Raw genomic sequence first — 27,161 nt, 5'->3', positions numbered from 1 at the left:
CTTTCTGACGCACTCTCCTAACCTGAAGTAAAGGATTTTGCCTGTAACCATGTCAGAAGTCTACCCTCACGGTCTCTGAGCATCTTTGTGGAGAAAGTACTGCATATCTTGCAGTCCTTCACCTGGTGTTGTGGGTAGAGGCAGTATAAACAGTCTTTATGTGGATCATCCACATGGAGCCTTTTCTTGCCACAGGTCTTGCAAGGGCGGAAAAGGCCTTTTCTAGAAGAATCTGACATCCTTAGAGGTTTCTTGAGAGAAAAATACTTCTGAAGAAGCAGAAAACTGAGCAGAGCTCAGGGAGACTCCCTTCACACGACGTGCGGTAGAAAATCTGAGGAAAGGAGCTTCTCTGGAGAGTGTTCTAGAGGGTGCTGGTCCCCGATTGGACGGCAGCCAGGTTTGGGTCCTTTTCACAAAAGGACTTGGATAGGCTATATGAGTGACCGGTGTTGCCATTATAGCCTATAGAAAACAAATGTATTTGTTAATTATTGCTTTTTATGTACCGTGGGACTCCCACTTCGACAATGGGGATGATTCAAGCATGTGATTTTATGAAAGATCCAATACTGGGTAACATGGCTAATTCACCTCACTTTCAGTCTGGCAGACAGTGCCATCTGTCATACTTTGTGCAGGGGGTGTGAATTTTCGCTTGGGGTGCATCCGGGCAATAGATTAGGAAAAGAACAGGCAGGAAAAGATAATTTACCTGTAACAATAGCTTTGCGCTAGAATAATTATCTGGATACACATACTGTGCAATATACAGCAATCAGTGGTTGGTCGGAAATGTTCACTATTTGCTGTTTTTTCCCTCTTCTCTTGATAGGTTGACCACTAGAAGGGTGGGACTATCACCTCCAATGTTGGAGGCTTTGTTTTCTCTGCAGATATGGTTCTTGGACTGTGAGCACTTGTAATCTACTTACCTTGCATAATAATCTAATGGCAATCGGAAATGTTGTTTTAATTTAGAGGAACTTAGTTGATCCTTCAATAATTGTTTTAGCACAATGTTATTGTTTCACGGAGGTGTAGGCGCAAACCCTGGTGTCTCAATTCTCTTTTCTCATTGAACGACTCTTTTTAGCACAGTTGTGGCAAACAGGTTTTTCCCTGAAGTGCTCCTGGTGCGATGCTTGCACCGCTTTAATGGATGCATATGCTTGCTTTGCATCTCATGTACCATTGTGGTTTCCCCGCTTAGATTATGTGTTGGGATTTCCTCTCCTGCACTAGTTGACATCCAATTGGCTGCAGTATTTGCCCATAGCTAGTTTCTTAGCTTTCATTAGAACCTACATACATCTTTTCTAGTAAGCCTTCATAATGGAATTCTAAGTCCTCAGGAGGTATGCAGTTGGGCTCAAAATGGTTCTTTCAGGCTGACATATCTGCTCCCTCCCTCCATACTGTAATCAAATTCGGAAATACTAGAATTTCCATGTCTTTCTTTCTTCCATTTTTACTACATCTGCGAACCAGGCTCATCTAGCCATCTCCGAGACAGTTGGTATCATATTTGTCCATTCGCACTTGTTTACCTCTAGTGGCACCAGTGGTACCGAAGAGAAAAGGATAGGCAAATATCCCTGCTCAATCTATCAACAGCACATTCCCTTGAGATACGTGGTGTGGGTACCTAGATGCTAATCCTTGACATTTCTGTTAGTGATGTGTGTGGTGTCCCAATTCTTGGAACACTTTGTACACTCCCTGATCTAGTTCCAATTCGTGTGAGGTGACTTTTTGTCTGCTTAGTTCGTCTGCCTTGATATTTGGCTAGTCTAGCAGGTATGTAGCTCCCAGTGATGATATTCTTTCAATCGTCCATCTCCATATATCCTGTGTTTGGCTGGGTAGTACACATAACTGGGTCAACCGGTTTGTTCAGGTAGGGCATTGTTGTTGTGTCATATGAATCTGTGCTACTTTCCCCATGATCAATTAGTGAATGGCCTCTAAGGCCAACAAGACAGTCTTGAGTTCTAACATATTTATGTGCTGCACGTCACTTTGGGGCTTCGCTATACACTGATCTTTAAGCACTCCATTGGTGTATCCTACCCTGTGTGAGATGTGTCTGTGGTAATTGTCACTGATGGAGATGGTTTTCTGAATGATCTTCCTAATGATTTACTCTGCTGTGGACCATTATTTTTATTTAGTTTCAGCACCTTCGCTGTAACCACTAGATCCTTCCAGTTCCCCGCTGATAGTGACCATTGACTCTGCAGCCGTTTTTAAATGGATCGTATGAGGAGTTCAGTAAACAATTTTACTGGAATACATTAAGTCATCATATAATTTCATTACTGATCTCGGTATCAAAGACTGATCATTCTAGGTGAGATAAACGTGTTATCTCAATGCCATGGCTCTTCTGTATCATGTCTGCATTTGCCATCACAGTATTTAACTCAGTTTCTAAGAATACTTTCTCCTCCTTATGAAATGATGAGGATTTCTCTATATGCAGCAAGAATCCCACCCCATAGATTATTGCGAATGAGTGTTTTACACTATCTTGGCACTGATCTTGTGAGATTGCCTTTACCAGCCAATTGTCCGGGTAGGGGTAAATATGTATTCCAACTTATCCAGTGACCTGACATTACTGCAAGACATTTGGTAAACAATCTTGGTGCAGACTTTATCCCTATGAATTGGTCATTCCTTTGATGGCTGTTCATCAGGATATGGAGTAGCTGTGTTTTATGATGTTGAGTACCAATTTCTCTGCACTCCCTGAGGATACCTCACAACCTTTGAGTCAGTTGGCTGCAGCTGTTTCTTTTGGTGGTCTGGCCTCTTCCATTGGCTCTACCTCGAATGAAATGTGCTGTGCTGTCCATCTTTCTCCCCATCTCTATTTTTTACTTTCTTTGCCTGGTGGTGGATCCTGTGGACTTTGTAGAATTGACCCCTTTCCTTGTTGTCAAGATTATAATGAAGTCTATGGGTGCATTGCTGCTAATATACTGGGTCTTAAGTAGAGTGTTTATATTTCCTACGTGTGATATTTCTAAGATACGCTGTTCGTACTGCTCATCTTTGACATAAAACTCAATTTCGTGTGGTTCAGTTCAGGGGATGCTGGCAGCTCTATACATGACCACTCTCTTCTGACCAACGATCAAGTGTCTTCTGAAGCTCTTAGGAATCAAACTGCTTTTTTCTGATGAATTAAAGTTGGCATATTCAAGTTTTTATCTGTTGATGTCAAGTGTCTATTGGTTGTCGCTGTGGCCTTTCTTTTAAGGGACAAACAGTCCTTCCCCTTCAACTCTTTCTCTTTTCACCTATGTCATTTTGACCCACTGAAGCCTTCATTATAGTGTTTCCTTCAACTACCCTTTAAAGACTGTTTCAGTGTCTCCAAACGCAAAACCTTCGCTTGAACCCACTGGGACTCCGTAGCACTATTAGCAAATATTTTTCCGGTGTGGTCTGTTTCTTTCTGTATCTTTCAGCACCCCTTCAGTTTCCAAGTCCACATATGCTGTTTCCTTGATGTTGGACCCCTGTTGTCCCTGGGCCTCCCCCATTACTTCAAGGATCTCCTTGTCAATCAATATAGTTTGGTTCTTAAGGAAATCTTGCTTGGGCTGCATCATGGAGTAGTGCAGCCACCTCAGTTCTTCATGTTCTTTATGGAATACTTCACAGGCCTAACGCCCTTTGGACTGATGGTCCTTAGGTAAGCAAAAGTTGCCCATTCTTTATTTTTAAATGAAAATGGAAGTCACTGTACCATTGGTATAGCAAAGAATCAATATAAATAGCTAAAGAAATGCTGATCCTTGGGACACTTTGGGAAAGGATCTGAAGGACAAATATCAGGGAACTGGTTTTAAAGCCACCACAATTGCAGAGTAGATGAACTAGACCACACTTCAAGGGGAGGTCATGTATGTCCGTTGCTACACTGATGGTATGACTTCCAATAAAAATGTTTAAAAAATAACACATTGTATTTAGGGAAATGGTAATGACTGTGGTCCCATCTTTTTCCTTTAGGTTGCTACCACATTTATGTCCTATTAATGTCCCATTTCAAAATTGTTTTGCTATGGTTCAAACATCAACAAATTGGCCTGATAGTAACAGATATAGTTTACACAGTGTATTCTTAATTGGAGTCATTTTGTTAAATTGTATTTCAATCAGTCCCTGGTTTCTCTATATATATGATTTTATATGTCACTAGTACACCTTTATTCACATTTGTCACCATTCACTTTTCACTGCTCCATTTTAGATGGAACACTTGTTTCACAATGCAATGTGTTTTTCTTATCATTTACAAAACTGTTCAGTGAGTAAATCCAACTGTTATTTTTTGTATAGGTTAAGCCAAAGACGTCTAGGCTTATAATTCCTCCAGCAGGGCCACTGTGTATATTTAATTATCTATTTCCCCAGGTTCCGAAGAATACATTGACCGCATATTTTGTACAAACACAGTGGAAGCAGCTTTAGCCCTGGTAGAATGAGCCCCCAAGCTTTCTGGTGGCTGCTTCAGCTGCTTCCAGACCAGTGCTTAGTAGATCTTTACGCAGAGAACCACCAATTTAGGGAAGGTTCATTTCTGCACTGCACTGCCCTTCTTTACTCTGGGAAAACCTACAAAGAACTGATCTTCAACTGGACCCTACTTTTGAGACAGCAGTGCTTGTGTACATTTGACACACAGCCACATAGCCTCCTGATAAATGTCCAGGACAGGCCCTTTGCACACCAACGCAATGGAAGCAGCTTTGGTCTTGGTGGAATGAGCATGCGATCGCCCTTATACTCTACAACATAATCAACTCCTCTTTCGACTCCGCCACCTTCCCAGACCCCTGGAAGCATGCGGAAATTACTGTTCTCCTAAAAAAAAAAAAAAAACCCGACCCGGAGATCCTCTCCAACTACCGCCCCATCTCCCTCCTCCCTTTCCCCGCCAAGGTTGTAGAGAAATTAGTCACTCGCCTATCCCACTTCCTCGAAGCAACCAACACCCTTGACCCCTCACAATCTGGGTTCCGCAAGAACCACAGCACAGAAACCACCCTCATCGCATGCACGGACGACATCAGGACCAAAGTCGACAAAGGCGAGACTGTCGCACTCATCCTCCTAGACCTCTCCGCAGCTTTTGACACCGTCTGCCACCACACAATCCGCACACGCCTCCACAACATAGGAATCCGCCACAAAGCCTTAGACTGGCTCACCTCCTTCCTCACCGACCGAACCCAGAGAGTCCGCCTTCCGCCCTTCCACTCCAACACTACCAAGATCACCTGCGGAGTCCCCCAAGGGTCCTCCCTCAGCCCCACACTCTTCAACATCTACATGATCCCCCTAGCCAACATTATCCGAGCACACGGAATCACCATCCTCTCATATGCAGATGACACCCAACTCATCCTCTCCCTCACCCGCAACCCCACCACCGCCAAAACCAACCTACACGTCGCTCTCCTAGACACCGCCAACTGGATGACCACTAACCACCTCAAACTCAACTCAAACAAAACCGAAGTCATCATCTTCGGCCCCAGCAAAACCACATGGGACGACTCCTGGTGGCCCACCGCCCTATGCCCCGCACCCACCCCCCGCAACCCACGCATGCAACCTCAGCATCATCCTCGACCCCTCCCTCTCCATGACACAGCAAATCAATGCTCTAACCTCCTCCTGCTTCCACACACTCCGCACCCTAAAAAAATCCTTCAAATGGATCCCCCCCAGAAACCAGAAAGACAGTCACCCACGCACTCATCAGCAGCAGACTGGACTACGGCAACGCCCTCTACGCCGGCACCACACTCAAACTCAAATGCAAACTCCAAAGAATCCAGAACACAGCCACGCGCCTCGTCCTTGGCCTCCCCCGCCACGAACGAATCTCACCACACCTCAAATCCCTACACTGGCTCCCCATAGACAAGAGAATCACATTCAAGATCCTCATCCACGCACACAAATCCCTCCACAACACCGGCCCAACCTACCTCAATGAAAGAGTAAACTTCCACACTCCCACACGCAACCTCCGATCAGCCGACCTCGCCCTAGCCACAGTCCCCCGCATCCAGCACACCACCACAGGAGGCAGGTCTTTCTCCTAACTCGCCCCCAAAACCTGGAACTCCCTCCCCACCAACCTTCGCAAAACCAAAGACCTACTGGTCTTCAGAAAGAACCTTAAGACTTGGCTGTTCGACCAGTGACCCTCCCTTCAAAAGAGTCGATAAGTAGCTCTCAGCAGTGTCCAAAACAAGTCCTTGCTGGGCTAGGGTGAGAAGAAACACCAAAACTTCATATCATTGTGCCTGTATTGGGTTAACTTCTACAGTGCCACACCAATCCACAAATCTGGCCCAGCAACGAGAGTAGGCTGATGTTGTCGAGAGCCACCTTGCGGCTAATATCAACATCCTAGAGTGGTAGTTTGAAGAAGGTAAAAATATTGCAGCTCAATCTCCAAGCACGGAGATAAAACTGTGCAGGGAAACTTCCCTGGCCCAATCCGAATCCACTATGATGACTTGGGCCTGGCCGTTCCTAAGCTACTTCAGAACTGAGGGCAGGAGCGACAGTGGCAGGAAGACAGGAATGCTGTGCTCTACTCTGGACCAGAGGCATCTTCACAAGAGAGCCAATTTAGAAACTCCAAGGCACAAAATGACCAAAATTGCTCTTCTCAGCAGCAGTGAAAAGATCAAGCCAGGTTTCTCCCCATTGCTGGAAGACATCCACCCTGCACAGTCCTGGGTGCAACTTCCACTCATGATAAACTACGCACTTGTGGCTGAGTTCGTCCACCGCTGGCATTCAAAGATCCTGCCAGATAGTTCACCAAAAGAGAAATTCCTTGCCGATCCAGCCACCTCCAGTGGCACAGAGTATCCTGAAATAGGCTCCAAGATCCTACCCTGCCCTGATAGCTACAGTAAAACATGGCAGTGTGTTATCCATGAACACCTGCACCAGCCTTCCTTGGATGATGTGTAGGGAGGCCTAAGTATCCCTCTGAACACCAGAAAATTGATTTGGAGTTAAGTCTCCACTAGGGAACAGAGGCCTCTGACTTTCCATCTCCTCAACCAGAAGTGTTCCATCAATGACCACGGTCATCTATGTGTGGGAAGGAGTTGGGTCTGTCTCTGACCTCGTGGCAGTCCAGTAGGCACACCTGCAGATCGTTTGAATTCTCAGCCGAAACAATCGAAAAGATTCCTCTAAAGTTGTTCCGACTAGGATTTGAAGTTCCACTGGAGAGCATGCAGGTTCTGCCTACTGTGTTTGTCTACCGCCAAAAGAAGAGGCGGTTGCCATACAGCCCTCACCGCCCTTGGGACAATCATATCAATAAACAACAGGGGAGCGTGAGTTTAAATCATTTAAAACACCACTCATGCAAAGCACAATTAATTTGGATTTCATGCAAACAATGTTGCAAGCATAGCTTAAATAGACTATTCCACACACATCTAAGAATATGTAGTTGCATGTATTTATCAAATATTAAATCATGTTACAGAAAACATATTATATTGGTGTACATTGTTCCGTTATTCATCAAAACACAGAAAAAAAATGAAACATCTTGCAGATTGACATTAAAAAAAAAAAAAATGAAGTCCAGAAACAGGTTATACTTAGATGTGTGGGGAAAAGTCTATTAGAGCTATGCTGATGACACTGGATGTCATGCAAACAAAATGTGTTTTGCATAAGTATTTTTTTAATGATTTAACCTCACACTCCTCTTTTACCAATTAATATGGTGTGTTTGTCTAGCAGGATGCAGGAGGCCAACAACTCATAAGAGTCATCAAAACGTAGATCCATGACAGAAGACAAAATACTGGGATCATAACTTGAATGTCCTGGACTACCCACTCCAGAGGAAAGGCACAAAACCATATCAAATCCAGAAAGGCTCAGGTGAACAGGAGTGTCTACGAAGTTAAGTGTGACGAACACATTGACAGTAATCCTTAATGATGTCAGGTGTGGCATCATCTGTAGGTCACTGCAGTGCTAGAGTCCACCTTCAGCAGAAGGTCATCACAGTAGGGTATGACAGGTAGCTCGACCTCCTGAAGGCATGCTGTGATCAGCACCATCACTGAGGGCACTGGTGAGGAAAAAGGGGAGTACTCCAAAATGAAAATACTCCTGGCCCACTGTGAACAGCAGGTAGTGTTGTATGGGGCTGCAAGATGGGGATATTAAATTACGCATCCTGCAGGCCCAACTCCACAATCCCATCTTTAGTGTTCTGTAGTAGTTCCTATTTAGTTTTAATGGGAATCAGGAGTTTAGCTAACCCTTTGGCTAGCAGGCCTGTGCCCCTGTCACCTAATGACTTTTAACCTTGCTCTGATTTAGCACATTCATTAAATTATTTCTTCCAAAGATGGCTGTCATGTTTATAGTTAGGAAGATGTTTTAGTTTCACTTTTTCAGTGCCACTCTGTAAAGGCGTCACTATCAGCGTCAAAGATAAATAAGATATGTAGGTTTTCACATCATGTACTTTCCCACTTACGTGCAACAGTAACATAATGTACCTTTGCAGGGAATTTTTTTATATAACTAATGCCCCAAGCATACATTCTTATCTATTGTTTGGGAACATACCTGTGTCAGGGGTCCTACCAGATCTGTATAAATACATCTCACACGTACAAGATAATTAGAGGGATTCCTACCAGATGTCATCAACGCTATCTATGCTACACGTCACCTTGATGCTGACCCAGTCTATGTCCCCACGGAGTCTGACCTAGAGACCTCATTCCAAGGTAACGAGGGTTGGGGAACTCTTCTCATGAACATGGTACTGGCACATTAGGTTTAACACGCCTAGCTCTCTTTAGGTTAGAGATTAGGTTCATCATGCTGGGATAGTAGGGCCTATTTCACATCTATTTCATGTTAATTGTTATTGCAAGTTGGCAGGGGTCTTTTTATTCATGACTCATTCTTACAATTCTGTTTCTTGTATTGTTCATTATCCTAACCATTGCAGCCCATGCAATTTACAGTAGATTGTAGTCTTCTTAATAAAACCTATTGAAACCTTAATGCATCTCTTTCATTGCCTGTGTTTGACTGAGACATGTTGTTCATGTGAGAAAGGTGTAATCTCTGTTTAAACGACCTCCCTGAGATGCTGCACTCTTGAGTCCATGTGTAAAGGCTGCCAAAAATCACCTTTATATTGTTTGGGTTTTTGGCGAGGTACTGCTTGTGAGCCAGGAGGGTTGGGACGACAGTTGCGACTTGTTTTAGGATTTGCCTAGTCACCTACAAACATAAGTACTGTCATCCTTACACCAGCAGTCTTGCCTAGAACAAGAGTCAAACTACGACAGTTCAGGACAGACAGAACCTGGACTATCATGAGCACCCTGAATGTTTCTTTCTGCAAGAAGGCGCTGAGAGGGCAAAGATCTAAAACAGGAAGAAGGACTTTGCCCTTCTTCAGCACAACAAAGTAGTAGGAGTTACACCTCATTCATACTTCTCAGGCCAGAGTCCTCTCTACAGCCCCTCTGACCAAAGGGGCCTGCAATTATTGCTGTAGCACAGTGATATGGTTCTCTGATAGCTGCCCTAAAGTCGATGAAAGGTTCAGTGAGGCAGAAAGGAATGGATGGGAGGAGCCCCAATGGACAATTTGGAGTACCCATCTGTCTGTAGTTATGGCCTGCAATCCTTTGAGAAAATGAGATCCTGTCTTTGAAAGAGTGGTTGTGTGCTAACAAACCACACTAAAGCGGTTTTGTAGCAGCGGCTGCTGGGGGGAAGGGGACTGAGCTGCATGTTGTCCATGCTGTCTTCGTCGACTGAAAACCATGGTCTCTGCCAGAAAGGGCAGAAAGACCTGCTGGACTGGAATAGGAGCCTGGAGCTAAGGAAATGGAAAGCCTCCACAGTAGCCATGAAGAAGGAGAAAATGATATGTTTTATGGGAGCATAAAAGCCCAAGGAACACCCTGTGGTTCTGTTCTCCTTGAATCATTCCAGGGCCAAGTCCGCTCTGTCGCCAAAAAGGTGAGCTGTCAAATGGCATTCCCATTAAGGAAGCCTAAAGATCTCCAAATGAACCTGCAGAACTCATCCAGGCTTGTCAAAGAGATACACTGGTACCCATTTTGTGTCCTTAACAGTTGGTTGTGTTCAGTCTAGAGCAAATGACAATTTTTTTTTAATTTTCTGTCCTGAATAGCCAAAAGTTATCCAGAACAGCCAGTAAAACTTGTGCCAGAGTCCCAGAGGGCATGAGAATTGCAACTTAGGAGACAGCTGGCATTCACAGATCCAAATGTTCAAATTATTTTTGATTAATGGTAAAACGAAGTAGTCTGGAATCCATTTAGATTTGTTTTCCTGGTGGAAGCCTGTAGCAGCAGATTCTCCTAGAAAGAAAGCCAAGGTCACCAGGTGCAGAGCGAACACCAACGAGCAACTTGTATGTTAACAGGCAGATGTGAACAAGGCTTTACCCAAATGCTCAAACAAGTCTTTAAGGGTCTCAATAAATTAGAAAAGTGGCTCTGTGGGAGCCTGACCAAGTTACAATAATTCAGTCAGTACATTATTCTGAATGTCTAAGGTTGGTAGTTTTAAGTCCAGAACGTCTGCAACATTTTGCATAACAGCGAAGGAGGTATTTTTTATCTGTTACACGACCTGGCTTGAGAGGGTGAGGAAACTGAAGCCTACTATCTGGTGATACGTCCAGCCACTGGCATTCCTAAAGTTCTTCATACCAATTTTCCTCATCATTTTGAGGACCATTGTTGTCCCGGTCATCATAGTCCGTGTATATACTGAAAAGATTGTTCATTGTCAGCGCCTTATCCTGTGATAAGGGTGAGGTATCAGAGTCTGAAGTGTTGTGCAGTGGCCAATCTGCACTGTGTGCATCTTCTTTTGAAGTTGGAGTGGATTCAATTAGGAATCAGACAGCAGCATAGGCTGTACATCTTCACCTTGCACCAATGCAAGTAGAACTGGTACATGGGGACGCACAGGAAGCGATGCCTGCACCACAGCCAGTGGTCAAACCGCTGCTGGTCCATTCGCCACAGACAGCTCATAGGGCTAACCCACTGGCAGACGTTAGACCATGCCTCAGCAGATCAGGGGCCCTGAAGTGCCAAATGTAGGCAGTATAGTGTCCTTGAAGGCCTCTACTTGCCACAGATCTGTGAATTCAAGGTGTAATGGTATCAAATTCCGAATCAGCTCTTCTGGGATCAGGAGTGAGACCAGAAATTATGTTGATGGCCTCTTCTTGAGATTAAGAGTGGTTGTGGGGGGTCTGATTCCAGCTTTGACTTCTTGTGCTCTTTCTTTGATTTTGCCAAAGACTTGTACCTGGACTACTATATGTCGCAGGAATGGGTCCTTCCTTTCAACTTCAAACATTCACAGCAACAACTCTTCTTGTCTTTGGCCACAGAGTTTGGCCTCACAGCCCCTTCGGGTTCATCTGGATGCAGTCGCCACCGTCCCTGGAGTCGTGATCTCACCCCCAAAAACCACAGACTTCCTGAAAGTCCTTCACAAACATCTGTTTGTAACAGTCCCTTAGACTGTATAAACCCTTCCATTTTCCGTTAAACCCTGGTAGTAGATCAAGGTGAACCTTTGGATCAGAATCTGATGGCATTGAAAGAAAGATGCTGCTGTCAGCTCATGGCTGGCCCATATAATATGTGGCTCGCTCATCACTGAGTGGAAGAAAATCAGCAGAGAGACCACTTTGCCACCTGTCGGTGAGGGCAAACTAGTCTGAAATATTCTGGATCAAGTCTGACACCTGAGGAAAATTCACAAAGTGAGGAATATAAGTTTAGAAGTACCCATCACTATGCACAATCAAAGAGCATCGAAGTTGCAGCAGCAGCTTTGAAAAGGGAATTCAATTAAATTGGGATGTTCATGGAAAAGAGACAGGGCAACGTCCAGCTTAGGTAATGATTTCCCTCACAGCAGAACCTCCAGCCTGTTGTTTTCCATGATGTCTTTTGGTAATGGCACTAAAGGAGTTGAAGGCAGATGTGTTGAGCAACAGAATGCCTAACATATAAGATGGTGGCTTCTGCAACATGAGGTGGTGGTGGTGGTGACACTGGCACCTGCGTCTGCCTCATGATCACAGCACTCATACCACCATTCTATCGTGTTCAGAAAGAGTCATAGGCTCTAGCATGAAAAGTTTTCAAATGGAGCCTGTGGGTGCTGAGTACACTGCACAAAGATGAGGCCGAGCTGGAGACCGCTACCGGGCATGCAGTAACAGGCTGTCATTTTAGGGTCAAATCACACCCACAAGTAGGAAGGAGGTTTGGGCTAGGCTTACACTGCCTGCTCCTCCCATCTCTTAAGGGCAGGGTGGCTGAGCAGTCACAAAAATCCATCCACTATCTCCTTTTGCAAATCGGGACCCTAAATGCTATCTATCACTAGTCCTCCTAATGTGCCAGTACTACCATCATAGAAATGTGACATTGCTGCACAGTGCAGACATGGAGGTGAAGTCTCCCTTCTCCTTAGTCAAAGGATGGCATGGAACTACTTCACTGCAGTTACCATTTCCACATTTGCAGCTCTACCTAACATGGTGGACGCTGCTACTACAGTCACAAAACTCTGCAGTGCACCGGCAGACGTGAAGGCTCTCTGGCTGGCAGATACATTATGACTTATAACTACTACATAGGTGAAGAAGCACTTATTGCCCAACCAAACATTTGTAAAGTGTCAAAGCAATGAGTGGACAGAGCCACAAATGAGGCAGTGGTAATTAGTAAAGTTTATTTTCTGGTGAGGATATACACACCGATGATTATTCAGTGGGAACATGCAATTTAGGTTGTTGCTTTCAAACGAACATAAGACATTTAAGAAACCATATCTCCTTTACCACTCTTAAGAAAAATGTTTAATACATTCACAACAATTTAATGCAACAGACAGCCCAAATTATTGACCTGCAGGCACAATGTTACCTTATTAATCCAGAAAACCATAGCATCCTCCAGATCGTAGGGTAGCTCCTTTGATGCACTGAACGTAGAAAAGCGTTTGACACTGGCAACGACCTTTTCAATGCTTATCATTTCAACAGTGTAGGCCATCATTAATGCATCAATCATTGACATGTGAGCACTCTGTGGAGCAAATACGAAAACAGTTCTTACTTATGCAAGCAACATGTGCATTAAGAATAATTTTAGCATTAGTATTTATGATGTACTTAACATTTCATGCCTTATCAAATATTTATTTCAATCGAAAGTACCGAAGGGTGCAAAAGAACGCAAAACATTCCATTTATCTCCAAGAAAATAAATCCAAAATGGATAAAAATAAAAGTTTAAAAAGGCATCGGGGAAGACTATATAAAAACACAAATAAGCACCACGGCAAAGATCAATGTCATAATTTACTCTTTGATTTTCTTTACTAACATCGGATGTTGTCCTACTATCAATGGGTGCAAATATGGAAAAGGCCCTGTTCCCTCGTCTAATTTACTGCACTTTTCATCTCCGGTGTGAAGATGCCCTAGCTGTGAATGTGCAGAGCTTAATAAAAGCATGTTTCTTGAAGCACCTTAAGGCACGCTGCATTATGCAGGACACTGTTAAGGGGAGGGGGGTCGGGATTGGGAAGAATGGTGAGTCTGAGAAAAGTACAGAGTAGGGGGGCTTGAGCAGCTCTCAATTAACTTTCTGGGAGGATTAGTTTCACTTTTAGTAGAATTGGTATCAAGCCATCTTGGTTTTCTCGATTCTAGAGGATGAGATCGGTACTACGGATGAATCATAGTGGCTTGGGTCTGACTTAAAGTCAGGGTATGAATTAGACTATGTCGATGAGACAGGTTTGACCTAGCTTTTTGTTGTTGAAGAGAAACAGAAATTCAGTGTTGTTTAAGTGACGTTTCAGAGAACAGCATGTCTGCAAGAGATGCAGGATTTCTGCTTGGGGCATAGGATATCTAGAATGTAGGAGACTTTTGTGTACAGCTGTGCATCATTAACGTATTGATGGATTGTTATGCTTCCATTTCGTAAGCAGAGTTCTGAGGGGCTCCATGTAGACGTTAAAGAGGACAGGCAGCATGAGGGACCTTTGGGGGATTCTACAGGTGATAGAGTGCTTTTAGGACCTGGAGCAGCCCATGTGAATGAACTACTGCCAATTGGAAAGGCAGCAAGAGACCCAATGTAGGACTTATTCAAGCCTTTGGGGTGTGACTGAGGCTTGGATGGTCAACTTGGAGGATCAGCAGAAATATCTGAAACCAGTTGGTGGTAATGCAGTACATGGCTGGCGTTTAAAGTGATATCGGAATTGAGCGTAGACTATGTTTTTGATTATCTTGATGATGGATAGGTTAGTGATTGCTCGTGACTGGTGTAGTCATCCGCCACTAGGCATTAGTGTGGCCTTTAGGAGAGTAAAGATGTGGTCTGCCTCAAAAACGTCTCCGACTATGCCTTCAGTAAGGAAGACAATGACAAGGGTGAGCGTGATGAGAGGGCTTTGATCATGGATGAGTGAAAGACATCTTGCCACTCAGTGACTTTCAGTGAGTTGAGCACATTGGCAAGGTTTGCAAGACAGTTTTCAAAAATAACCACTGAAGGGTGCAATGAAGAGGGGTGAGTGTAAGAAGAGAAGCAGGCTTGGTATAGTCTCCAAGCTGCTGGATTGAGTATTTCTTTTCCCATTGAGATTTATTAGACTTATCTGTGGAGCGTCGGGCAGAATTCTTTTCGTGGCACTATTTTCATAATTTCTTTAAGGCCACAACAAAACTTTTAATAGTGAACTACAGGTACATAAGCATTTTTAATGTCAACAAGTGTTGCAGAGAGGTGTGCAGAAAGTGGAGATTTAACACCAGGTCTCATGCCAGATTAATCCACTTAGAGCACAGGTGTGGCATTTTTTGGGAACAGGCTGAACCAGATTAAAATTCTTAAATCTGAGTTATGATTCATTCAAAATATTTCCAAAGCAGGTTTAGCTGGGGTAATAAATGCATATCTTTGGCTTGACGGAATATTACATATATAACTTCATTTTCTTTAGTAAAGGGATGTGATTTAACGTCTTGGAATAAAACCTATGGCTTGAATTTTGTCCTTTTCTAAGTTAGGGTGACATCAGCTCTGGGCTGGACCTGGTTTCCCCAACATCCAAAGCCGAAACACTAGGTAATAAATAAATAAGCTGTGGGTTTTTAAAGCGTGGCAAATCATCCTTGAGGGTCTCAAGACGCTGAATTGTAGGTACAGGAAGATTAAGTGATTAGTCCAGAAATTCTAGATGTTGAGCAGACGCCAAGACTCGAACCTGGTTCCCCCCAAGCTCCGAGGTCAGTGACTCAGGCCGTTATGCCACATCCTCTCCCCTAAGTGGTCCATGACATTTAGGGGCACTCAAATGCTAAATTTAATCAAGCAACTGGCAGGAGGAAACAACGCTTTCAAAAAACCTTCTGCGACCATTATGGAATACGAAAATCCTTACTTCAGAAACTTTCACCAACCGGTGCCACTGAGCAAATTTGAATGTACCAATCCTGTTAAAGGCTTGGCATTCATGAACGCCAGAACGTACAGAAAATGGATAAATTAATTTGCAGTCGCCTCTGGCAGCACCCTCTCCCATGCACATCACACGCTTAAAGTGAAAGATCTTCAACCCTTAGGGATCCAGCCAGGATGAGTGAGGCAAGAAATGTCTCCTGTAACCTGTTCCATGTCAAGGGTATTTTTCTTTTACTTTGGACAATGTCAGTTTGCGAACTATCCTGGAGATGCCCATCTAATGCATCTGATGGCTACATATCCAGATGGTCAGACATCCAGCTTCGGCCTCTGGACACTCTTTCACAGATGGAGCGTTTTCCTTAACTCGGGTCAGCTCCATCACTGTTTTTATTGAGCGAGTAAAGGATGCACAACATGCTTCAGATATTGCCTTCAAGCACAGTCCTCCATGACTTCAAGCACAGTTCCCCTTGAATTGATTGGCAAATCTAATAACCATGACCACACTTTCACCACAGAAGTATACTCCTCTGTCATTGGTACCAGATGTACTTACAATAATGCAGACATCTTCATGAAAGATCAGTCCAGCTTCACAGCTCCATATGGATACTTAAAAACAATTCTGCACATTTTTATCCCCTCACTTTAATGAGCATTACTGAAAAAACAAAGGATGTATTGATTGTACACTACAAAACAAAAAGGGCTTCTTCAATTTCTGTAATTCTACCATTTTTTGGCAGAATATGTTTTTACTACTTTTCATATCAATCATTGTCAGCTGCACTTGTGGGTTGCTTAGTTGTGAACACTGCCATGCATGGGTGTTCCACTGTGTGAAAATCTCCATCAAGGTATCCTACCACAGACCTTTCTTGTGATATGGGGATAAGGCGTGTGCTTTAAGCAGCAACCTGCACAGTCTCATGCTTGGAACTAAAATCTGTTTGCTCAAAATCCAGAGATAGCTGTAGCCACGTGTCCCACTTCATCAATGTGTGGCATTGGCACTATAATGTAAGTTAACACCCGAGCATGATGCCACTGCTCCAAAAGGCAGAGAATTTGTAAGGTCCAGTCAACTGACTCACAGTTCCAGACAATTTTGGAACCCTATGTTTTTCGTGCTCCAGGTATCGCTGCCAAAGCTTTTACAGATGGGTTCATTAAACCTCGCTTGCATTTGTTCCTCTAATTACATGCAACTGAGCCTTTCAAACCGCACCCATACATGAAGTCACTCCACGGGTATTAGGAAAGACAGCATTTGGGGAAACTGCCAAGCTAATGAAGGCATTACAGGTAACCTCTAGATTGTTCAATGTCAAGGAAACAGCACAGGGCTTAATCAACCTGCCATAAAAGTACATGTGCTCCGGAAAAAGCCACAATGTTTTTGTTTTGTTTATTTAGTTACATGTCAATCAATCAGGATTTATAAAGAGCGGCTAATCACTCAACAGGGTATCCATGCGCTTGCAGGTTTTCCGAGGCTTCTTCGAACAGCCAGGTCTTGAGGGCCATTCGGAATCCCGGATGTGAGGTGATGTTCCAGAGGTGCTTGGGGAGGCCATTGAAGGCTTTTGCTGCGATATGAGAAAAGGAGCATCCTTCACTTCTGCTTTGGTACATGAGGGGAGTATGGGCAAGTGCAAGGGAGGCAGAGCGCAGTCTTCTTGACAGTTGTAATACGCGAACCACAAATACCACAAAACAAAGCTTCAAAAACCAAACAAAGTAAAAGAGCAAGCAACAGCATAAATAGAAGAACATGAAATAATAAGAAAGCATCACAGGAAGAATGTATGCAATTACAAGCAGCATAAAGAGAAATACAAATAAATAAAACCACAGCATAAAATATAATATGCAATATTACCAGCTTGCTTTTAATATCTGAGATGGACGGAATGCCCATAATAAATTTAGGAGATAGTTTCAAAGCTTTTCTGAAGCTATTGACACGGATTTTGCTTTCTAGAACAGTTTATCACCTTATCTTTCAGACTGAGTCAATGTCCCTTGGAGTATCAGGGGAGATTTTATTTGTATTTTAGATTCCTTTTTGCCAGTTTGGTGTCCCATCTCCACCAGGCGCCCAGCAGTGCATAACGCCAAAGATTTCCAGCAACGGTCCGATGTTTGGGAATTGAGTGACACATACGACGCACCATCATAAATAATCTTCATTTTCCAGTTGGATAGGTTTTTTTGCACATCACAGCTTCATACTCATGTCTCGACTAATTCATATTATTTAAAAGCCTTTTCTGACCACAATCCCCTGTACATGGGCCTGACCTTGGGTAGGATGTTAACCCCCACTCCGACATGGCAATTATGCAGTATGTTAGAGGATTCGGTGTTCCGCCAAACAGTAGAGAATCATATAGACAATATTCCCCAAAAAAGAACAGGCCCTCTTCCTTCCCATTAGTTGAGTGGGGAACGTTTAAAGTGGTCGTTAGGAGCTTATGATTAAAGACTACAGTAGGGGCAGACAGAACCTAAACAAAGACATTTTGCAGCTCAAATCATCTATGCTTGACCTGAAGCAGCTTATTCCTACTCACACAAATAACGTTACAGACATATGCATTACAAGATCCACCAACTGACAAATTAGAAATTCTTAGATGTCATGACTACTGCTCCTCCTTGGTAAAAACACATAACAAAAGGCCGATTTTGCTAATTCTCAAGGACCAATCATCTCCATATAAGTTTTCCTTCTGGAGTCATGGCCACCATTCAGTCTGACATCAACAATTCCTTTTTTGTTTACTATAGAACATCCAATCACCGGCAGTCTCTGATGCTGTAGTAGATGATTTAGTTGTCCCACATCAGCTATCTCAACCTCAGAGCTGATATGAGTGTAGTACTACGGGACCTTCATGATAAAATGGCAGGATCGGATGGGCTTCTGGCCAAGCAATGCTCACTTTTTCCAGACAATTGGCATCTACATCGGCTATGCTCTATGATCAAGCCTTTGAATTAGGTACTCTCTCTTCCTCTTTTAACAAACCCATTATTTCTATGATGCTGAAACACCATAAAGACCATTAAATATGACCTACTTTAGATTTTAAGTACTGAATATAAGAATCTAGCCAAAATACTAGCTTGGCACCTGTTGCTAGAACTCCCAGATTCTCCCCCTCCCCCTTCCCCCCCCCAAAAAAAAACAATCAATCTGGTCTGCGTACTACACCATTCTCAGCCAATCTGGGGCTATAAGAATGACTGACTTGGCCTTGGTTTTGGCAACTTTTTCTCAGAAGCCACAGAATCTAGAGCAGTATGGCGTAAAAATGTGTAGAGAATCAGTAGCGCTCCACCTGAACGCAAAGGTGTCCCCTCAGCAGATGCTAGAGAGTGCAGAACTGCTGACATGGAGTATTTTTCAAAGAGACGAACAGGTCCAGCTATGGGTTGTCCAGAAGTACTTCTGGTGGAAGGCAGATCCTCTCAAGAGGAGGAAAAGCACAGAGGAGCATAGGGTTCAGATGTGCCCTTATGAATATGAGACCATAAGGGCTTGTGGTGAGATTTGGGCCTGTTAATCGACAAGCACATGTCAAACAGCAGAGCCGCTATCAAGTGCAGATATCAAGATAAGATTTTGGATATGTCTGGCCCACTCACTAAGATTCTGGAGTTAGCCTTCCATGCCAAGGCTTCTGGCCTGGCGGTGGATACTGATATCCTTATTGGATGGGCACAGAGAGCTATGTGCCAACTTGGAAATACTAACTGTGTGATCTCTACCGAGCGCAGATGTACCTTTTTGATGCGGATTGATCCGAAACTCAATGATCTAGCTACTTCAGAAGCAGGCCCGCAGCCGATGGCATGGTATTTGGTTCACCTTTCGTTAAGGAACTTTCAAAGTTTTGCTCTACCTACTCTTCCCTCAACAAAGCAGAAATGTACCTCAAAAAGATTTTTAAGTGCGCCCTTTTTCTCAGGGAAGGTCGTTACGGAGGGCGTATGCCCGGCCGAGGAGCCTTCACAGGCCCTCCAGTTTACTATCCCAGAGGCAGAGGAGGGTGGTATGGAGATCCTTCAGAGGCCACCTTCTACCCCACCTGGTCTCGGGGTGCGCGCGCCAGATTCCACAGAGGTCCCAGGCGGGGACAACAAGGCGCAATCCAGCACACAGGATATTCTGGTGAGTGTTATTCCCTCTCCTCAATAAACTTTGGGGGCAGTGTCAGTTCTTTACTTCACAATTGGAAACTGATTTCCGGAGATCCTTGGGTTCTCCAAATGGTGAATGGTTTCAGGCTGGAATTTTTCAGTACTCCGAAGCATATTCAGCCTCCCACTCAAATGTATTTTTCCCTAGCAGATCTGTCCATTATAGATCAAGAAGTCCAATCTCTGCTGGACAAAGGTGCTGTGGAATTTTCTTCCCCTCATCCAAGGGGTTTCATCAGCCCTATTTTTCTTGTAGACAAGAAAGGAGGCAGTCACCACCTTGTTCTAAATCTCAAAGAGTTCAATGGATGGATTTTATACAGACGCTTCAAAATGGAAGGGATTCGCATGTTAAGGGACATTTTGTGGGAAGGAGATTGGATGGTGCCTCTGGATCTGAAGGACGCTTACCTTTCAATTCCAATTTTTGCCCCTCACAGACTGTTCCTACAGTTTCTGTGGAGGGGTCATTGTCTAGAATTCAAAGCTCTCCCATTCGGCCTGTTGTCCGCCCCTTGGTGCTTCATGAAGCTATTGAGACCAGTTGTGGAGCCTCTTCGTGCCAAAGGGGTACGCTTGATAATTTATCTCAACGACATTTTGCTGATGGCTCAGGGCCCTCAAACTCTCCAGAGTCATTTGTCGTGGACTATTCAGCTGTTGCAGGATCTGGGATTTATCATCAATGTGCAGAAGTCATTGTTGAATCCTCAGTTGATAGATTTCCTGGGTTTTCAAATAGACTAAATGCGAGCCCAACTCATTCTTCCCTCTCCCAAGATTCGCAATATCAAACGGGAGTTGAGGTCAGCGTTGGAAAATCAGACAGTGTCATTGAGAGCCATTGCCAGGATAGTAAGACTTCTGTCCTCCTCAATTCAAGCCATTTTTCCAGCTCCCCTGCATTACCGGGCTCTTCAAAGCTTGAAAATGCAACATCTTCACAAGGGTCTTTCCTACTCGGAGCAGGTTCCCTTAACCGAGGAGGTTCGTTCAGAAATCCTTTGGTGGTTGAACCATACGGAGGCCTGGAACGGCAGAGCCATATTTGGTTCTCTCCCAGACGTAGTGACAGAATCAGATGGCAGTCAGTGGGGCTGGGGAGCTCGTTGTGGTCCGATTATGACGGGTGGTCGCTGGTCTCAGACCGAGATGAATCTTCATATCAATTGTCTGGAACTGTTAGCGGGTTCCTTTGCCATAAAGAGTTTCTCTCCCGTCAAAGGAGATTGTTGCATCCTGTTGAGGAACTCAGTCCAAAATATTGGCGGAGATAGCAAAAGAATTTTGGCATTATTGCCTTCTTCATCGTCTGAGTGTCATGGCAGTGTATCTCCTGAGGGCTCAGAACGCAATTGTGGACTGGAACTCCAGATATTTGAGGGACGCCAGCAATTGGAGACTGAATCAGGCTCTTTTCACCAGATCATTCTGGAACGGGGTCCTTGCGACATAGACCTTTTTTCCTCGTGTCTCAATTTCCAGATTCCGAGATTCTTCAGCTGGCATCTAGATCCGAAGGCTCTGGCGACAGATGCCTTTCTCCAGGATTGGAGACAATTTCAGGGATATGCCTTCCCACCATTTGTGATGATTCCCAGGGTGTTAGCACAAGTGAGAAGACAAAGTAGAGATTGTGCTTCTAACCCCCTTTGGAGGGCTCAGCCTTGGTTCCCGGTAGCCCTGCAATTAGCTTGCTCTCTCCATCTTCTCATTCTGCCTCGCTGGAATCTGCTGAGGAGTCCGGAGGGTCGTCAACATCCCTTGGTTCTGTCGAACCAACTTTGGCTGGTCTGGATGGTTTCAGGGCAAGATGGAATTCCGCAGGCATGTCGCAAAAAGCTGCAGATTTCATTAAACAAGCCTGGTCTACAAATACGCATAAATGGTATGCTTCAGCCTGGCGTAGATGAGCCAGTTGATGTGATAGACGCAGTATCAATCCCATGGGGTCGGATGTTGACATGATTGTGAACTTTCTAGCAGAGCTTGCCAGTTCAGGTCTTGCTTATCGTACCGTGAATAATTTTAGGTCAGCTATTGCTGCAGGTCACTCCCAGGTAGAAGGCAAATCAGTAGAGGAACACCCTCTTGTCTGTAAGGTCATGAAAGGGATTCGTATGACGTCTCCTCCGCAATCTAGATATACTTCCCTGTGGGATGTAGATATAATCTTAAAATTTCTGGATAAGTGGCCTTCTAACTTTTATCTTTCTAGGAAACAAATTTCAGCAAAAGTAACCATGTTACTATGCCTTATTTCTTGTAAGCGTGTTTCAGATGTTAGAGCCTTCGACTTAGCGGGCAGAACTGATTCGCCGGATGGAGTTACTTTTAATATCACCAGAAGAACAAAGACCAATTGCACGTTGGTAACATACCCTAGATTTCCTGATAAACAATTATGTGTTGTTCAATGTTTGAAAGATTATGAGGTTGCTACTGTTGACAAGATGTTAAAGTCCAATTGTTAAATGCTTTGCAAAAACCTTTTAAACCCATTTCCGCTGCCACTCTGGCTAGATGGATGAGGTAGTTGATGAACGAGGCTGGGATAGACACCTCTAAGTATAGTGCTCACTCGGCTAGAGGGGCTATGGCGTCCAAGACGTTTGCTCTAGGTTCTCGTCTGGAGGACATTATGAAAGCAGCGGATTGGTCTAAAGAATCTATGTTTAGAAAATTCTATCACAAACCAGTAGTTGATGTGGCGACTGTGGTGGTTAATCAGCTTTAAACGAGCATAACCTGAGCCTCCGGTCCTGACATAGAATAAAATAATTTCGAGCTTACCCGTCAAGAAGTTTCAATTCTATTATGGACACGGAGGTAAGGATTATCCCACCCTTATTACAACATGCATATTGGAAGTATTTATTTATTTAATATATTTGATGTCATTCAACAGTTATGTGGCTGTGTATGTTATTTTTTCCCACCCTGGACTATAATGATAATTAGATTTGTTTTTGTGGCAGTTTTATCCAGCAAAGATATTATTGGCAAAATTCTTTGTCTTCATTAGGAACGGATCAGAAGACCCTGTGATTTTTGAATTCGCTTCAGTGGTACAGATGGAAGACTGCTGTTCGAGTTTTCTGTCCGGAGGACGCAGCTGAAGTTGTAGTTGCTCCTGGTCGCCTTTGGAGCTGAGATCTGTTATTGGACTCCGGGCAAGTTTTCCTTGATCTATTACTCTGTAAGGAGTTTTGTTTCCTTTAATTTTGGTTATTATCTGAATGTTTCAAAGAAAGAGGAAGTGACTGTCGAGGACATGGCTTTTATGTGTATAGGTCCTGGGATTCTATTGGACCATGTGACTTTACCATGAGCTTCATGGGTATTGAAGTTTTTGTTTTACTGTTATTTGATTGGCTGCTGATTGGAACAGTAAAAGAAAGAGAAAGCATAATCCTCGCCTCCGTGTCCTTAATAGAATTGAAAATTCTTGATGCGTAAGCTAGAATTCTTTTTAGCATACACAAAAGTGCAGATGGCGCAGTGCAATACCGTGATAAGCGCGGGAAAACATGAATATACACACCAGAACCCTCAGCATGTCATTTCAATTTCTTGATACCCACGTTCAATAGAAACTCATGAATCTTACTTTCACAAACGTTCATAGATGAGGTTACATCAACATTTCATCCCTCATGAGAAGTACAGATGGCAAGGTGGATTTATTCCAACACGCTTGTTAAGAAAAAGATACCCACCAAACCACTGCATGTGTTCTAAAAAAGTTTGTCCCAGGTTGCACAGACTGGGGTATGAAGCCCTGCGTTCTTATACAATTTCCTGCTCTTGCACCAACTTCAGTGCTCTTTTCAAAAGCAGAAATGCCACCTTTCGCTGCAAGAGGGACAGGTGATTTTCGAACAAGGAGAAGATTGGCATGGGCTGGTCTGTAGAAAGGGTAGGGTATTCCCCTCACTACTATTTGTAGGATCTTCTGGTCTGATGTGAAGGCCTTCCAGGACTGTAGAAGGGATAACACCCGGCCTCTCACCGGATTCTGGTGCTATGCTCGGAGCAAACTATAGCTGTTTCACCGGTAGAGAAGAGAGGAGGCAGCAGGCGATGATAGTGGAACATTGTGACCATGGGCCCTCACTTTTACATCTGCCTCTGTACGGCCTGAAAAGGGGATTTTGGGTTTGCTACTGCTGCTGAGATTGAGCGGACTGCAGATGATGAAAACTGAAGCACCTCAGGAAGCCTTGAAAATTTTAAAATTGCTGGTAGACTCTTTGGTGCTGTTATTACACGCTTAGAAATCTAGAGGCTGCCCTGCTGGTCTTCAATCTCTCTAAGGAAGTGTCAGTTTTGTTACCAAAGAGGAGGGAGCCATCAAACAGAAGATCCCTGATAGGGGCATGAGTGTCAGATGAGAATCCTGCCAACTCAAAAGCAAAGATGAACTCCTATAGTGTCCACAGACTTCACAACAGGGGGCCTCTGTTTCAGCAGCATCCAATCCAGATTTAATAATATGCTGAAAAATGAGGTCATCAGGAAAGTAAGGGGCAAATAGCCGGACCATATCCCAACAGGGCGTGTGAATATCTGGCCAGAAGGCCATTGCATTTAAGGATTTCACTGCTGTACTGTTGAAGTATAAGAAGCCTGCTTCTTGAAGCTTTCTGATAAAGGGTGAGCAGACAGGAAGAATGGATACATAGGGGACGGGTGAAAATATCTTCCCACCGACTTATTTGCCTCTAGAGTAGAAGTAGGTCTCTCACATGCAGCAAGTATTGGATGCAGTAAAGAGTCATTGAAGGGGAGCAACAGTTCAGAAGGAAAGGCAGAGGGCTTCAACACTTGCATCAAAACATTAGTCTTTGTCTTGATGGACAGCAAGGGTAGCTACAAAATCACTGCTGCTTCCCTCACTAATGACTGAAAGGATGAGAATTCAGATGGAGGAGGACCCAAAGGGAAATTCTTCTCTAACTGTGGCAAGGCATCAAGGCCAGTGGCTGAAGTTAGAATAAAAACCCCCACAGCTGGGTCAATGGAACGCTGGTCAGACCCCCTCCAGTCTCATGAGGGTTCAGTGGATCAACATCTGCTCCAAAGGGGTCATAAAAGGTGTGGCCATAAGAGAACCGCTTCATTGTGGTACCTCTTCTCGGCAGGTCTCGGGATCAAAGTAAGGCAAGATGGAATGAGTCTAGCTAATTGTGTCTGAATGTTTGGATGAAAAGATAAGCCTTCAAAGAGCTTCTGAATTTCAAGTAATCATTTTTCAGGCTTATTTGATTGAAAGTACTGCTTAGAGCACATGTCACACCCAAACGTATATGCAAAATTAACTTATTAGCAGAATATACACCTAATCTGAAGTATACAAGAACCAGACTTCATACATCTTGCATGTGCTTGCCATGTAGTGCAGGAATACTAGACAAAAACTGTGGATCGAGATACAACAGTGGCATGCTAAAAAAGAAGAACACCTATGGCATTCTTTCTAGGGCTATCTCAGTTTAGAAAGAAAAATACAATGAGTAGGAGAGCGACAACACACATATCGAATATGGCACAACTTAGAACACTGCTTAGATATATGCATAGTAAAACACCTACAATAGAAGACTAGCCCAAAGGTGTACAAGAATGGGTGACTGCCCAGGTAATACATATGAGAAATATGAAGACAGGCGAGAAACTCTCAAGACTAGCAACATGGCACTCACACATGACTAATATTCTCTCCATATCAACTTCGCCCAGAGAAAAGGGTTAGAATTTAGAAACAAGAGTAAACAGAATTAGGATACCTCCAATAGATGGAAATGTAACATAATTACAGGGTCACCAAGGAACCTTCGCTAAACAGAATTGAAAAGAACTGTATCCCAACCTGGAGTGGAAACTGCAGAGATATGACTACTTATGCAGGACCATATGAAAGTGAAAGCCGAAGACAAATGACAGGAAGAAAACAAGTTACTTACCTATAACTACAGTTATCCAGTATTGGTATCTTTCATAAATTCACATGCTTGAATCATCCCCGTCGTCGATGTGGGAGTCCCACGGTACATAAAAAGCAATAATTAACAAATACAAAAATTTATTCTATAGGCTATAATGGTAACACGATTCACTCATATAGCCTAAGTCCTTTTGTGAAAGGACCCAAACCTGGCTGTTGGTCAATCAGGCACCAGCACCCTCTAGAACACTCCAGAGAAGCTCTTTCCCTCTGATTTTCTAGCACAAGAGTGGAAAAGATTATGACCTGAGAGGAAATGCGAGCGTGTAAGGGGAGGAAGGTGGGTCGCATGTGAATTTATGAAAGATACCAATACTGGATAACTGTAGTTACAGGTAAGTAACTTGTTTTCTTATCCAGTATTGGATCTTTCATAAATTCACATGCTTGAATCTGAATGGCCAGCAGTACTCTTAATAAACGTCATGCCCGCAGTGGATGGAGGGTGCGAGCATAGAAATCCTCTAAAGCACATTACCAAATAACCAGCTTATAAATCTTGTATTATGAGCCTAAAACAAATATATATATATATATATATATATATATATATATATATATATATATATAAAAACAGTATCTTGAACTATACTGCATAGCAATTATAGATTATTGCATATAGAATAGTTTCTACATAATAAAGGAAAGGTCTCACCTTAGTGAAAGAGAGGACTTAAGACAGCTTGTCCAACTAGAGAGTCAGTTCTCTGAGACGACTCCAAACAGTAGTGCTGCGTAAAGGAGTGCGTAGTCTTCCATGCCGCAGCCTGACATATTTGATCCAGAGCAATGCCCTGAAACAGAGCAGCCGATGTGGAGAGTGCTCTCGTGGAGTGCGCCCTCCTGCTTTCGTGTGGCAAAACTGAATTGTAGAAGCAATACACCGGGCTATGGTGGCCTTAGTGACCCCTGCTCCTTGTCGTCCATGAGCATAAGATACCAGCAGCTGATCTGATTTCCTTATTTGTTTGGTACTCTGGAGGTAAAATTCGAGGCATCTCTTGATGTCCAATGAATGCAGAGCCTTTTCTGCGATTGTAGATAGATTTGGGAAAAAAGTTTGTAGTATCACGGGCACATTCAGGTGAAATGATAATGGCACTTTAGGAATGTGCCTGGGGTTGGTCCTGAGCAGAACTAAGTCATCCAAAAAAACAGAAAAGGTTCCTTAGTAGTAAAAGCCTGTATATCGCTGACTCTCCTGGTGGAAGATGGAGCAAGCAGAGTTGCCACTTTCCATGTGATGTACTTGAGTTCAGCTCTGTGAATAGGTTCGAACTGAGCTTTCAATAACTGGGACAGGACTACATTCAAATGCTACTCTGGCGGAGGTGGACGCACCGGAGGGA

At 43.7% G+C, this 27,161-nt stretch overlaps 1 protein-coding gene across 2 annotated transcripts in view; it reads right to left on the bottom strand.

Moving 5' to 3' along the window:
- The window catches only part of CAMSAP1 (calmodulin regulated spectrin associated protein 1), a 342,698-nt gene that overhangs the window by 210,417 nt on the left and 105,120 nt on the right, over positions 1 to 27,161 (bottom strand). For both annotated transcript variants that reach the window (XM_069241639.1, XM_069241640.1), the window contains exon 4: positions 13,038 to 13,199. In XM_069241639.1, coding sequence (XP_069097740.1) covers positions 13,038 to 13,199 — 162 coding nt within the window. The remainder of the gene's footprint in view (positions 1 to 13,037; positions 13,200 to 27,161) is intronic.

This window comes from Pleurodeles waltl, chromosome 6 (genome assembly GCF_031143425.1).
Source record: "Pleurodeles waltl isolate 20211129_DDA chromosome 6, aPleWal1.hap1.20221129, whole genome shotgun sequence".
NCBI classification, from domain to species: Eukaryota; Metazoa; Chordata; class Amphibia; order Caudata; family Salamandridae; genus Pleurodeles; species Pleurodeles waltl.
Note: the sequence above shows the minus strand (reverse complement) of the source record. Positions and strands in the feature narration are given on the sequence as shown.